At 43.2% G+C, this 15,878-nt stretch overlaps 1 protein-coding gene across 5 annotated transcripts in view; it reads right to left on the bottom strand.

Annotated features, from left to right (window-relative positions):
- The window catches only part of HYDIN (HYDIN axonemal central pair apparatus protein), a 386,960-nt gene that overhangs the window by 6,914 nt on the left and 364,168 nt on the right, over positions 1-15,878 (bottom strand). For all 5 annotated transcript variants that reach the window (XM_045076288.1, XM_045076287.1, XM_045076290.1 and 2 more), the window contains 5 exons: positions 14,786-15,005; positions 12,460-12,672; positions 11,356-11,519; positions 10,361-10,511; positions 3,457-3,687 (listed from right to left, as the gene is read on the bottom strand). In XM_045076288.1, coding sequence (XP_044932223.1) covers positions 3,457-3,687; positions 10,361-10,511; positions 11,356-11,519; positions 12,460-12,672; positions 14,786-15,005 — 979 coding nt within the window. The remainder of the gene's footprint in view (positions 1-3,456; positions 3,688-10,360; positions 10,512-11,355; positions 11,520-12,459; positions 12,673-14,785; positions 15,006-15,878) is intronic.

Raw genomic sequence — 15,878 nt, 5'->3', positions numbered from 1 at the left:
TGGTTTCAAGTTGCTAATTTTTAGGGCAACTTATTATGGACCAACCGGTAGCTAATACATTCTAAAAATAATCCAATCAAAATCCTAACAGGTTATTTAATGTTTTTGGAGGAATGGGACAAGCTGATTAAAAAATTTTTTTTATTTATTTATCTGACAGACAGAGATCACATGTAGGCAGAGAGACAGGTGGAGAAAGGGGGGGGAAGCAGGCTTCCAGCTGAGTAGAGAGCCCCATGTGGGACCCTGGGATTATGACCTGAGCCGAAGGCAGAGGCTTACCACACTGAGCCACCCAAGCTGATTTATATGGACATGCAAAGGGCCAAGAATGGCCAAGATATGCTTGAAGAACAGGAATATAAGAGATGATCAAGTCTTAATATAACACTATCAGAAGGACAGTATGTTTTTAATTTAGTAATGTAGCTTCAAATTACATAGAACAAAAACATGATAGAACTACAAGGACAACAACAACAAAAAAGGACTACGAGGACAAATGGACAAATCCCCATCACAGTGGTGACTTTAACATACTCTCTTAAATCTGACCAAACAAGTAGACTACAATATCAGAGAATTAACAGCAAAATGGCAAACACATATTTTTAAAAAAATATATGGAGTTTTTTTTTTTAAAAGATCATCTATTGAGCCGTAAGGCAAGTCTAAACAAATTCTAGAGGACTGAAACAATGTGGAAGATATTGCCTGACCACAAAATTATTTGAAAAACAACATGTAGAAAAATCCCCACATTTGGAAATGAAGAAACACTTACTAATAACCCATGAGTCAAAAAAGAAGTATTCATAATAATGAAAGTTAGAACATTTTTGAACTTAATGATAAAAAATGCTGCATAAAAAATTTGTACACTGCAGGGGGGGCTTCTGTTCTAAATGTGTGTATGGGAAAATAAAGAGGACTAGAAGTAAATGCACTAAGCACCAAGCATTCAGCTTGGAAATGAGATAAAGCACCAGTAACACAGGAAGCAGAAAGAAGGAAATGATTAAAAGCCGAAATCAAGCAACTTAGAAAACAAACGTACAATAAAGAATACAAATAAAACCAAAAGATGTCTTTTTGAATATAAGATAGAAGACTGAGGGACCTCTAACAAAACAGAGCAAGAAATAGAAGGCACAATAACCAATATTAGAAATGAGAAAAGAACATCATTTAGAAGAGGTGGTAAGAGGATATTAACAATGTTGTGTCAATATTTTGAGAATACGGATCAAATAGCATGCTCCTATTACTGATTCAGGAAGAACCAGAAAATTTAAACAGTTGAATAACTCATTTGAGGAACCAAGTCAGGAGCAGACAGTCTTCCCCAAAAGAAATCACCAGGGCTCAGTGGCTTCATCTGTGAGTTGAGGAAGACCTAACTTCAATCTTTCATAAATTCTTTCATGGGATCGAGACAGCAGGGAAATCCCCGACTCTTCTTCTATCACTAGCAGAAAGGATGCTCAAATTGGGCAAGAAGACAAGAAAGGAAAACTGGTCCATTCTCACTCAAGAGCAAGGAGGCAGATCTCCCACACAGGCTGTTACCCAACTGAGGTCAATCTGCTTGTAAAAAGGTAAATTAAGATCACAAGGCGCTATTAGTTTATCCCAGGTTTTATCAGGTTGGTAAGCCTTTAAAAATGTGACAGTGCTGAAAGTTCATCAAACCTCATTACTGACCAGAGGTTATCTCCTGGTTAGCAGTTACAAGCCTACACCCCCTACAACCCTGTGATTCTCCTGCTAGGTGCACACTGTGGACAGACACACGCCGTGTACAGCAGGAAGGCACTTGTGTGGTGAGGTCTGTGGCAGCATTTTTAATGATAGCCCAATGCTAAAACCAACACACGTGTCTGGCCGCAGTAGAAAGGATATCTAAATTGTGGTATGGTCATGTGATGGAATATTATACAGCGATGGGGGTGAATGAACCTCAGCTGTGTGCGTCAACGTGACGGCTGTCATGACATAAGACGTTAACAGCAAAAAACATAAAATGTTAAAGAGTGTTTATAGTATGATTTCTTTTTTTTAAAAAAAAGATTTTATTTATTTGACAGACAGAGATCACAAGTAGGCATAGAGGCAGGCAGAGAGAGAGCATGGGGAGTGAAGGGGGGGGGGAGCAGGCTCCCTGCCGAGCAGAGAGCCCGATGCGGGGCTCAATCTCAGGACCCTGGGATCATGACCTGAGCTGAAGGCAGACGCTTTAACCCACTGAGCCACACAGGCGCCCTGTACAATTTCTTTTGTGCAAAGTTCAAAAATGGCAAATCTAAGCCATATGGCTTAAAAGCAAGAAATTTATAAAATGAGGACAGTGATAACTTTTAGGAGCGAGGGACAGTACTGTGAGTGGAGACAGAGGTTTCCGGGTGGTGGCTATTTTTTACGTCGTGGACTGGGTATTGGCTATACAGATATTTCTTCTGTAGTTATTAAGTAAACATGTTTTAATATATATATGCATATGTTACACATATATATTAAGTATATATGTGTGTGTTATACATTCCTGCATAGATTTTTTATAATTCATGATGAAAAATATAAAGACAAAATGAAGGGCCTGGTGACTCTCTGAAGAACAAAACAGATTTTGGGTTCTGAAGGGGAAGGAAGAACTGGAGTGGACACAGGGACTAAGCTCAAGTTGGAGAAATAGAAGGGATTTAAAAAAAATTATTATTATTTTTTAAGATTTATTTGATAGACAGAGATTACAAGTAGGCAAGAGAGGCAGGCAGGGAGAGAGAGGAGGAAGCAGGCTCTGTGCGGAGCAGAGAGCCCGATGCGGGGCTCGATCCTAGGACCCTGGGATCATGACCTGAGCCGAAAGCAGAGGCCTTCACCCACTGAGCCACCCAGGCTCCCCAATAGAAGGGATTTTGAAGGAATCTAGACAGTGAGAGTTTGGAGCCCTAGACTGAAGAGTCCAAAGAAAGTTCCTCCCCACATGCACTCAGAATTCCAGGCCGTGTGTTCCCAGGTGGGCGCAGGCTTCCTGTGCCTCCCTCCTGCGGGGATCTGCGCATGAGCAAGTGTGTGTGTGAACGGTGCACATGCTGGTCACGCCATAAAGTTACGTCCCTTGCTTTCCCTTTCACCACACACATTCTACATTACCTTTGTAATTAGCAAAAAACAAAAATAGTTGTAATTTGAACAAATCAGACAAGCATATGACAGAGGCGAGTCTTTGTAGTTAGTAAGTTCCTTTTACATGTGTGAACCAAAGTGCTCACATGCCCGTGTTTATGTGAGGACTCGGGCAGAAGGGGGAAAGGGAGATCAGGAGTGGGGCTGAGGGACTGTCCCCTGCCTTCCCAACCACTGTCAGGGTGGGCCCAGCCTCAAGGATGCCACCCCCCACAGGCAGGGCGCCCTCACAGGTATCGGGGGGCCCCTGGAAGCTGGCCGGCACCGTACCTCGGAGTTGGCAGGCACCACAAACTGAGAGGGCAGGCTGATGTCAGGCACCCTGCATTCCGTGGAGAAGGTCACCAAATAGGGCAGGGGGTTCTCCACCTTGATGGAGGCTGACGTGCTCTGCCGGACGGGGCTCGTCATCTCGATGGTTTTGATGACGCCTGAAGGGATGACCCTGAAACTCACCAGGTAGTGTAAGAACTCACTGGTCACTTCGTTTCGGAAGATCACCTGGGTTCACAAGGAGAGGGGGAGGAATCAGGGCAGGGGAGTGGTGAGTGGAGGGGCTCCTGCTGTCTCAAGGAGCTCTGTCTCTCTGCTAGCATGGCCTGGGGACATGAAGCAGGTCCCGGGCTGACACCCGCACTCCTACACGGTCTGCACCCCCACCAGCCAGCCTTTCTCCTGCAGGGTTCTGCTCTGGCTCCTCCCAGGTGAGAGCTGATGGAACAGCCCGGGTTTGCTGAGAAGAGGCCAGAGCAGCACTGTCTAGTGCTGAAGGTGAAAGTGTCCGGGGGGACCGCTGGCTGGCCCCGGAAAACAAGCAAGCCCTCAAGAGGTAGTGGGCTTCACTCCTCTGCTAGTTGCTGCTGGAACCCACAGAAATACCAATAATGGTAATGACAGCATCTAACATTTAGTGAACGATTCCTGTGTGCTAGGCCCTAGAAGTACTTGTTTCATGTACACAACTTGTAGGCAGCATTATTATTCCCCTTGCTGTTTCCCATCTTTCTTTTGTTTTTGTTTGGTTTTGTTATAGTTGTTATTTCCCCCAGGAAACTGAAGTTCAGCAAGGTTAAGTATCAAGGTTAAGTATACTGCCAAGTATCCCATGCGGAGAGAAGTGTCAGAGCCAGATCTGAACAAGGTTGACGAGACTCCAGAGCCTACCCTTGTGACCCCAGAACATTGTCTCCTCACCCCTGTGGCATACACGACAAGCTTCTGGTACCAGTAAACCCAGATTTCTATTGGTATCATTTTCCCTTAGATTGAAGAGTCCTTATTAGTGTGTTGTCCAGTGATGCAAGTCTGCTGGCAATAAATTCTCTTATGTCCTTTTATCTGAAAAGATCTCCATTTTAAAGGATATTTTCAGTGAATGGAGAATTTTTGGTTGATAGCATTCAGCATTTTGCAGATGGTTTCCATTATATCTGAAGAGAAGTCAGTGGTCATTTTTATTATTGTCTCCCATATGCAAGACTTTTTTAAAAAGATTGTTTATTTATTTATTTGACAGGGATCACAAGTAGGCAGAGAGGCAGGCAGAGAGAGAGAGGAGGAAGCAGGCTCTGTGGTGAGCAGAGAGGCTGATGCAGGGCTCAATCCCAGGACCCTGGGATCATGACCTGAGCCAAAGGCAGAGGCTTTAACCCACTGAGCCACCCAGGCACTCCTGTAACAGATTTTTAAATATCTGTTTGTTTTATCTTTTTCTCTTTATCTTTGGTTCTCAGCAGTTTTACTATGATGTGCACAGACATGATTTTCTCATATATCATGGTTTTCTTTATGTTTTTCCTACTTGCGGTTTGCCAAGTTTCTTGGATCTGTAAATATATCTATTTTTAAAATCATAGCAAGGAAGTTTCACAAAATTTTTTTCAAATAGTTTTCTTTCTTTTTTTGTGTGTGGTATGGTAGTCACGATACAATACATCATTAGTATTTGATGTAGTGCATTCCATGATTCATTGCATATAACGCCCAGTGCTCCATGCAATCCATGCCCTCCTTAATACCCATCACTGGGCTCACCCATCCCCTCCCCCACCCCCAAACCTTCAGTTTGTTTCTTAGAGTCCACAGTCTCTCATAGTCCTGTCCTATTCTCACTCTCTTCTCATTACTCATGTATTAGAAAATTGTATATTTTCTCACAGGTTCCCAAGGCACTGGTTCCTTTTATTCAATCTTCTATCTTTTTAAAAAAAATTAATTTTTTTAATAAACATATAATGTATTTTTAGCCCCAGGGGTACAGTCTGTGAATTCCCAGCTTTACACACTTCACGCACTCACCACAGCACATACGCCCCGCCAATGTCCATAACCCCACCACCCTCTCCCGACCCCCTCCACCAAGCAACGCTCAGTTTGTTCTGCGAGATTTAGAGTCTCTTATGATTTGTCTCCCTCTCTATCATTTATTCTTTTCCTAACCCCCAAACCCCCCACGTTGCATCTTCACTTCTTCATATGATATCATATGATAGTTGTCTCTCTCCACTTGACTTATTTCGCTAAGCATGATACCCTCTAGTTCTATCCACATCCTCGCAAATGGCAAATCTTTTATCTTTTTATTCAATCTGCTATTAAGCACATCCAGTGAAACTTTCATTTTGGTTTATTGTAGTTTTCAATTCTAGAATATCCATTTGGTTCTTTTTTTATAGTTTCCATTTCTCTGCTGAGATTCCTTACCTGTCCATATTTAATTATTTAAAATATTTTCTTTTAGTTCTAAACATGTTTATAATAGCTCTGAGGTCTTTGTTTGTTAAATCCAGCATCTCACCCATCTTGGAGTTCATTTTCATTGACTGTATTTTTCTTGACTATGAGTCACATTTCCCTGCTTCATCACAAGTCTAGTAATTTCTGCTGATGCACTGGATGTTGCTGGTCATCATTGTAGAGATTCTGGATTCTGTTATAGTCCTTGAAAGAGTGTTGATTTTATTCTAGGAGGCAGTTCAGTCATTGACTTATTGACCTATCACCTTAAAGTTGTGTAGCTTTTGTTAGAGAAGATGTATGGGAAGCTCAAAGTGTTTCTCAAGACCTTCCAACTTTGTGGAAGACCTTCCAAATTTTATCCTCCCTGATCTTGTAGGTGCTTAGTTTTAGGCTTTTTAAGGATCTAAAAGGACTTATCCTAAGGGCATGGTCCTTTCTTTTGGCCTTTCTGGTATTTCAACTGGATTCTTAGGATGTTGGTGAGATGTTCATGCAACCTCTTCACTCTGGCGAGCTAAACCTCCAAAGTTCCCCAGCACTGATTACTGCATCTTTGTTCGTTTATCAGCTCTTTTGGAAGCTGTTCTCTGATGAATCCCATGTAGTCTCATCTTGTGCATGTGCAGGACAACTCTCAGGGGGGCTTCCAGACAGATTGCGGTCTCCCTCCCCTCCCACCCCCAGACTCTGCCCCTCCATGCATTACTCCCTCCACTCCTCTCCCACCCTGTAGAGAACAACTATTTCAACCATATCAAACTCTGATTTCTGCATTTTCAGTTCAATGGGGGCAGCTGTGCTTTGCTTAGACTTCAGCTCCCTGTACTGCAGTCAGGAAATTGTCCCTTGGTAGTGAGCCAGGACAATTATGGAGATTCATCTCATTAGCTTTTCTTCTCTTTGATGGATTGCAGTATTGTGCTGCCTGTTGTCAATGCCTGAGAAGACTTGCCTCAGATATTTTGTCCAGTTTTATGATCATTTATGGTGGGAAGAGTAGTTACTCCATTATAGTCACAAAAAGTGCTTTTGATTTTTAAAGAACTTTTGTTAATTTTAATACATATTATTGTAAAGAGACTCTGTGATCTGGGTTCACCATCATTTTTACTTAACGCTTTAAAACATATATTTACTTATATTTTTCTGTTCACATCTACAGTTTATGACTATCTTTACTCTTTCCCTACCCTTCTGATGAATGAAAGAACATCTTTCATTTCCCTATTTGTTTCCCACTGAATGAGAAAATATTTTTCATTGTCTTATTCTTCCCCTGGCTAATTCCTATATTGAGGCCATATGAAATGTTCATTTCAGATTGCTTTTCAACAATTATTTGAAATTACCTATCAATTGAATTTTGATTCTTTGTTCATTGTATCCTTATGTTTTCCTCTTGAATTCACTTACTTTTTAAAATTTTGCTAATTCAAAAACTTTTATTTTTACAGTACTTATTTCAAACAAGGATTATATATATATGAGTGGGTTACTTTGAGTTGTTGCATCTTTAAAAATGTCTTTATTTTGTCCTCATAATAGTTTTGTTTGGAAAAAGTTCTAGATTGAACATCACTCTAAGTTATATGAATAGCTTACTCCATTGCCCCCCCCCCTTTTCTTTTTTGGAAGAAAGAGAGTGAGCATGCACATATGCACATGAGATGGGGGTGGGGTGGGGCAGAGGGAGAGGAAGAGAGAAAATCTAAAGCAGGCTCACAGGCTCCATGTACAGTGTGGAGCCCAACACAGGACTCAAGCTCATGACCCTGAGATCATGACTTGAGCCAAAATCAAGAGTCACACTTACTGAGCCATCCAGGTGCCCCTCCCCATTTCTTTTCTTTTCTTTTTTTAAAAATTTTATTTATTTATTTGACAGAGATAGAGAGCACAAGCAGGCAGAGCAGCAGGCAGAGGGAGAGGGAGAAGCAGGCACCCTTCCAAGCAAGGAGCCCGACATGGGGTTTGATCCTAAGACCCTGGGATCATGACCTGAGCCAAAGGCAGTTGCCTAACCAACTGAGCCACCCAGGCACCCCCCTCCCCATTTCTTGTATTCAGAGTTACCATGAGAAATCTGATGTTACTGCCAATAGTGCAAGAGGGTTCCCTGTTCTCCACATCCTTGCCAATACCCATTGTTTCCTGTGTTAATTTTAGCCATTCTGACAGTTGTGAGGTAGTATCTCATTATGGTTTTATTTGTATTTCCCTGATGATGAGTGACGTTGAGCATCTTTTCAAGTGTCTGTAAGCCATCTGGATGTCTTCTTTGGAAAAGAAGTCTTTTCTTTTTGTCTTATGCCTACTTTTTAACTGGATTATTTGATTTTTGGGTGTTGGATTTCTTATTAGGTGGATATTAGAACTCTTTGATTTATATTTTATATCTTACATTTCCTTTCACTCTTTTTTTAGAAATAGCTTTACTGAGATGTGATTCGCATACCATATAATCCACTGATTTAAAGTGTACAATTTAGTGGTTTTTAGTATAGCCAAAAAGTGATGCAAGTATCACCACAATCAAATTTGGACCATTTTCATCACCTTGAAAAGAAACTCAGGGTCCATAACCAATCACTCGCCATTTCCTCCTAACTCATCCACTCTTGCCACAGACACAACTAATTTGCTTTCTCTTTCTATAAATCTGCTATTCTGGACATTTCATATAAATGAAATCATACAATATGTGGCCATTTGTGACTGGCTCTGTTCAGCTAGCATAATGTTTTCAATGTTCACTTGTGTGTTGCATGTATTGGCACTTCATTTCCATTTCTTTTTATTGCCAAATAATATTCCATTGTATTTATTCATTTGGATTGATGGACATTTGGTTTGTTTCTTGGTGGGTTTTTTGGTTCTTATGAATAACGCTGCCATGTTCATTTACATACAGGTTCTTGTGTGAACATATGTTTTCATTTATCGTGGGTATACACTTAAGAGTGAAATTGCTGAGTCACATGGTAACTCTTTGTTTAACCATGTAAGAAATGCCAGACTGTCTTCTGCAGCAGCTGCACCATTTACACTCCTGCCAGCAATGCCTGAGGGATCCAACCTCGCCAGGCCTTCTCTAGCACTTCTTACTTCCTTCCATTCTTGCCATGTCTTTGTGCTAAAGTCTGTGCTATTACTCAGCTCTATCTTCTAACTTGCTAGTTCTCTCTTCCTCAGAGCTCATTACACTATTCAGCCTTTCTCTTTGGTTTTCGATTAAAACATACTGTTTTTAAAATTTTCCAGGTCTCTAATTGATTATTGCCCACAATAACCTGTTCTTCTATTATGGGTAGGATTATCTTCCTTTATCTCTTTGAGGATATTAATAATATGCACTAAAAATCTTTTGTTTGCTTTAATACATCTTTTATCTTAGGGGTTCCTCTTTTTTGAGCTGGTATTTCTATTATAGTGGTTTTTTTTTTTTTTTTCTTCAGATGTTTCATGAGACCTTGGTTTCAAGGTACTCTGTTAGCCTGTGAATGTGATCTGAGAGGAGCAGCCCACCTCAGTGTTTGTAGGAGAGGATGACATCCTACTGCATGGGTTTTCCCAGTATCTCTTCTGGAGGGAGGAGATGCATTCTTAGGTTTTTTCCTTTTTTCACTTTAAAATCTTTCCCTCACTTTTTCCATCCTTAGTCATGGCTTCTAGTACTATCTATAAATGTACTAGAAGCCATAGTATAATGAGTAATTTCTACATATTATCTATAAGTGAGTAATTTCCATATATTATGTTCAGCCCTAACCTCTCCTGTGAGCTACTGATCCATATTTGCTCCTTTTCTTCAAAGCACGTATCTCATTTGTGATGATACATTCACAGTACCACTAATGCCCTTCTCCTTTCACTGGACTGTGCATTCCCTGCAGACTGAGACTCTGCCTATTTCTGATCATTGCTGTGTTGCCAACACTCAGTATAGTATGTGGCAGACATGCTCATAGGTACTTGTTGCACTAATGAATGAATTAGGAGAAATGACTGATGCATGAAAGACCCGTGGTGGCTCGGAGTTGAATGAATCCTGGCTCTGACATTACTAGCTGTGTGTACTGAGTGTTCAGTATGGTGCTAGTCACTATCAGCACTCAAAAAAAGGGATCTTTTCTTATTATTGTGGTCCGATGTTTGCCGGCCCAGATTTATTTACTGCTCAGGGATTTTCATGATTCTCCTGCCTTGCATGTTTGGTGTGGGTCCACATGATGGACGGAGGGCCCTGCCGTCTGCCTCCATCATAAAGAGGCTGGGAATCCTGAATGCCTTTGCCATTTAGGTCACTAAATGGTTAGCACAACAGGATAAGGACAGGCTGGCAGTGGGAGGACATCTTCACTCCCTAACACCAGGGTCATCATCCTCAGGGGCAAACCCCCAGGGCTCCAGGGAAATGCTTTTAACATGTAGATACCTTTGCACTGTATAGTCCCTCCTTGTGGGAAAAGAAATTCAGCTTGTAGTCTTTCTTGGAGCCAGACAGGACATCAATGTAATCAAGGCCTTTTAAGGTGACGCTTAGGTCTGGCTTCTCTGGTTTTATCATTTCCACAATGACCCGGAATCTGGAGGGGGGACACAGGAGCACATGGAGAGAGGACAGAGAAAATGAGACCATCTGCCCAAAGGATTGAAGGAAAGGTGCTATTTCTACTCTTGACTTTGTGACAAGCACATGGGTCCAGGGCTCTGGTCTTCACTTTGTCTCTAACAACACCCATAACTACAATTTATCAACATCTGTTACATGCCAGGTGCTGAATCAGTGCTCCACATGTGTTCCTAGTGACACAGGGAGGTACATATGATGTCATCACCTCCATCTGACTAATGGGGAGATAGAGGCCAAGAGGAAACATGCTCAGATAACATGACTAGTTATTGGTAGAACCAGGATTCACACTTAGGTCTGGGCCTCCATCCGCTATGCTACCTGGCAGCCTTCAGTAAGAAAGTCTCTTCAAGCCTTTGGCTCCTTCTCTGTCAAAGAAGGGGACCAGGCTGCTGGTCCTCAACCTTCTCTAGACCTTGTACTCTACTCCATTCCCACTGGAACTAAAGATCCAAGGGACATCCTTCTCTGGCCAGTGGCTTAGGTGATATGGTAGAGCACTCAATAATAACCACCACAATTCTTATTTTGAAAATAATAACAGCTAACATTTACTGAGCACTTATTTCATGCCAGGACCCAGTCCAGGAGACTTAGGTAATTGGCTATGCACGGATAGCCCTGGGTGTCTGGAAGCTTAGAGGTCAGGAAGGGCCTGGCCACATCAGGGAAATGCGTCTCTGAATCTTTCAGCCCCTCAGTGTCTTCTGGAGGCGCTGACCAGTGGAAAGGCCAGGCTAACAGTGGATGTCCTCCCTCCATCTCCTCCACTCTGACCCCTCGCCCCACTCTCTCACCTCTGCGGCTTGTTAAGCCAGTTGTTGATTGGCAGGAGTTCAACATAGGGCGTCTTACATGGTACTTCACGGAAGATGTTGGCCACGGCTTTGGGGAGCTCGGCAACCCCATGCAGCACATATAGCCAGCCAGTCCCATCGGGGAGGGGGAAGAAGAGGGTGCCCTGAGGAGGAGAAGCATGGTCAGAATGGCACAGAAGGTCCCTTGTTAGCTACTGCTCAGGCATAGTAGTGACTCAGGGTTAACAGAGGCCCTCACGTAAGCATAACTCTTAGAAATCAGCTTGGTAGTATGTTTCAAGAGTCATAAACACGTTCATATGTATTTGAACCAGGAACCCCACCCTAAGGAACTTCAGAGTCTCAGGCTTTACCAGTTGAGCTAGCTGGCAGCCTTATCCCAGTGAACTTAAAAATCCTTGCAGAGGAAAAAGCTGCGTGCACGTGCACGCGCATGCATGCACACACACACATACACATTAAAATCACTTATAATATTGATTAAAATTTGGTAATAACTTTCATATTCAACAACTAGGGAATGTCAAATAAATTATGGAACTCTCATCCAAAGAAATATTAGACAATCATTAAACATGATGATCACGAAGACTAGTGAAACAGAAAAATGTTCATGATATGATGTAAAGTGAAAATAAACAGAAGGCAAAATTGGGTATGCTGATGGCAGCTATGGCTGTATCTGAGTGAGGGCTGGTAGTGAAGAGAGAAGAGAATAGTTCTCCTTTTTTAAGGGTGGGTGATTGCAACTTCTTTCCTTTTTTATTTTTATGACAGCCACGATGATAAAAATTTGTGCAGTTAAGCTAAATATTAACTGCTTGATGCTTAGTCCAGGACTCTTTCCAGAACTGTGTCCCTCATTCTAAGAGAATCTCCTATACATGATAACATGTGGGCACCGAGGGAGCCTTTGGACTCAATAATCTGCATGATTCCCTGTTATTCCAACATTGTTAGAGGTGTCCCCTTTATTTGAACATTCCTGAGCCTCCAAATTCTGTCTCCTTAGCTCGTTTGCACCACTCTTCCCCCTCCAAACACACAGGGAAACCCACGGGGGTGGGGGAAGCCTCCGTCTACCTGATGTTTGCGGTTCTCCAAGTTCATGGTGCGGGGTCTGTAGGTGATCTCATAGGGCTTGTTTTGCTGATGGGGCTCCAGGGTGATGAACTCAGGCCCCTCCCAGTGCTCACCCTCAAAGATGGGGTGCAGGTTCCAGGTCTGGTTGGTACGGTTTGAAAGCATGATGGTCTGCGTGTGCTTGGAGCGCACCTGGCAGGTGAAGTTCACCACCTGGAAGAAAGCAGGCACCTCAGGCAGGCAGTGCAACTTATAAACGAGGAGTTCTAAGAAACGTTTAGGCTGGAGATACATATTTGGGAGTTGAGGGTACAGCAGTGTTTTGCTTTGCTTTGTTTTGTTTTTTTAAGACCAAGGAACTGGATGAGATTGTCAAGAAGTTAATTGGTTTTAGAAACAAGAAGAAATTAAAGAACTAATTCCTGGCTGGCACATGCCCACGTTAAGAAAAATCAGAAGAGGAGATGAGATGGAGCATCTAATAAGGTAGGAAAAACCCAGGAAAGGGAGGTATCCTAGGAGCCAAGTGAGGGAAGTGTTGGAAGGATCCTCCTTCAAGGGACTTGTTCAAGGTTCAATGCTATCAACAGGTCAACAGTTGGGAACTGACCACCGAATGTAGCCACGGGGACACTGTGGCAGTGGTGGTAAGGAGAGTCAATAGATTAGGAGACAGGAACAGAATTCAGCAATAGACCCGCCCCTGTACGGTCAAATGGTTTCTGAAAAAAGTGCAAAGGTATTTCAAATGGAGAAAGGGTGCACTTTTCAACCATGTCCATATCCCAAAACATACAAGGAGATGAATTTTAATCCATATCTTGCACTACATACAAAAACTCAAAACAGATTGAAGATCTAATTGTAAAATCTGTGTCCTGCATATATGAAGAACTCTCAAAACTCAATAAGAAGAAAACCAACAATCTAGTTAAAGAGATGGAAAATTTGAACAGATACTTCAACAGAGATGATATATGGAGGCAAATAAATGCCCACAAAGATGCTCAGCATCATGTGTCATCAGGGAACTACAAATTAAGAAACACAAGGAGACACCACCACATATTTATTAGAATGACTAAAATTAAAACAACCGACTATACCAAGTGTTGGCAAGATGTAACATAAGTAGAAATGTCAGCCATTGCTGGTAGAAATGTAAAATGACACAACCACGTTGGGAAACAGTATGGTTTCACTTATTTGTGGAGCATAACAAAAAGCATGGAGGACATGGTGAGTTAGAGAGAAGGGAGTTGGGGTAAATTGGAAGGGGAGGTGAATCATGAGAGACTATGGACTCTGAAAAACAATCTGAGGGGTTTGAAGCAGCGGGGGGGTGGGAGGTCGGGGTACCAGGTGGTGGGTATTATAGAGGGCATGGATTGCATGGAGCACTGGGTGTGGTGAAAAAATAATGATACTGTTATGCTGAAAATAAATAAATTTAAAAAAATGAGAAAAAAAAAGTAAATATATGCCTGCTCTACAACCCATTTCACTCCTAGATATTTACCCAAGAAAATGAAAGCATATGTTCTTGCCAAGACTTGTAAGGACATGTTCATAGCATACTGTATGATTCAATTTATTTATTTGTTTATTTATTTATTTATTTATTTTTAAAGATTTTATTTATTTGTTTGAAAGAGAAAGACACAGCGAGAGAGGGAATACAAGCAGGGGGAGTGGGAGAGAGAGAGAGAAGCAGGCTTCCTGCTGAGCAGGGAGCCCAACATGGGGCTCTATCCCAGGACCCTGGGATCATGATCTGAGCCGAAGGCAGATGCTTAACCAACTGAGCCACCCAGGCGCCCCTGTATGATTCCATTTACATAACACTCTTGAAATAATGGGATTACAGAGATGAAGACTGGGTGTCATTTTTAGCATACGTGGTTTTTACCGTAAGTGGAACAGAGTGCACTCTCCGGTTTCTGTGGACATGGCTAGCAGAGGGTTCACCCAAGCCCCATTCTCCTCCTTTTTTTTCATGAGAGAGGAGAGAAAGGTGTGTACCTTTCCTTACAGAGCTTGTAAGAGAAGTCGATCTAGCCAGAGACAGCCGTGCAAGCTTCCCTGAGAATGTGATGCTTGAGCTGAGAGCTGAAGAGTGAATAGGAATGAACTAAATGAAGAGGGAAAATGAATATTGCAGCAGTGGGAACAGAATATGCAAAAGCCCTGTGGCAGGGGCCAGGGAGCAGGTCTGAATGTCTGGTGTTGGCACCGAGAACTGTTTGAACGAGTCACTCGTTTCTAATTGCGGAGCTTGCCGGGACCCCTCCAGCTGCTGGCCCATCTGTGAGCAGCATCTACTGACCTCTTTTACTGCAGGAGGTCCCACACAGACTCCAGAGAGGGTCAGGCTCAGGGGATTGCCTCCCTGGATGAAGCAGAGCAAGTTTTTGTAGAGACTCTCCTTGCCCACTTCAGTGGGATGGTAGGTCACTTCGAAAGAAACCTCCATGCCTGCAGTGATATAGCCTTCTTCTGGGCTGATGGAGAAATGAGGCTCAAATTTTTTGACATCCCACCTAAACCTTTTCCAAGACAAAAGGAGACAAGAAAGACAGTTTACTAGTATCCTGGGGGTGTCTTCAATGCTGCTGAGGTCAAGAGACGTTGCCTGGGCTTTTAGCTGGGACGTTTACCCCCTTGGGGGATGAGAGCTCAATCCTGGGTAAGACAGCTCAGCAGCTTCTCAGACCGAGCAGGGTGGGAAGGGGTCGCATATTATCTTGTGGCCCACGAGTGACTCGTAGGGGGACATGTGCATGAACGCACTAACACGTGTGTGCCCAAGATCACATGGCTAGGAAGGGATTGGGCTAGGACTGAACCCTCCCTGAGACCGTGGCTATCAGTACTCCCTGCACTGTCTCGCAGGTCAGATCCAGGAGGGCAGAGGTGATGCCCTCTTGTGAGCGCTGCACCTGCTCTTGGTGGTGCTGAGACCCGAGGGCCCCGTGTAGTCATCCCTCTGGGAGCCAGACAGGGGCCAGAGGGCGGGGGGACAGACCTGTGCTTCCAGCACTGGGGAGCAGGGGACACCACACCACGCCCTCAGGAAGCTGTTCTCGCTGAAGTCTGGGCGAGGGCGCCCCCTGCAGGTATGCAGTGCCTCCTGCATGGGTATGGTGGCAAGCCTGAGTAGTGATTGGGATGGGCGCCTGCTAGCCAGGGGGAAGACGCTGGAGAGGACAACGGTCATAGATATCCTCGGGTTCCAATCCCATCTTTTTCATTTCTTGCGTGAGTGACCTTAGGTCAATCACCTAACCTCTTTGAGCCTGTGGAATGGGGACAGCAGAGGACCTTACAGGCGTCTGGGATAAGTAATGGGAGCTTATTTGCTAGAATGTTCAGCACTGCTCCTGCACAGTGTGAGTCCTCGCTAAATGCATGATTTTGGT

The sequence above is a fragment of the Mustela putorius genome, unplaced genomic scaffold (assembly GCF_011764305.1).
Source record: "Mustela putorius furo isolate JIRA1106 unplaced genomic scaffold, ASM1176430v1.1 tig00000174_pilon_pilon_pilon, whole genome shotgun sequence".
NCBI classification, from domain to species: domain Eukaryota; kingdom Metazoa; phylum Chordata; class Mammalia; order Carnivora; family Mustelidae; genus Mustela; species Mustela putorius.
Note: the sequence above shows the minus strand (reverse complement) of the source record. Positions and strands in the feature narration are given on the sequence as shown.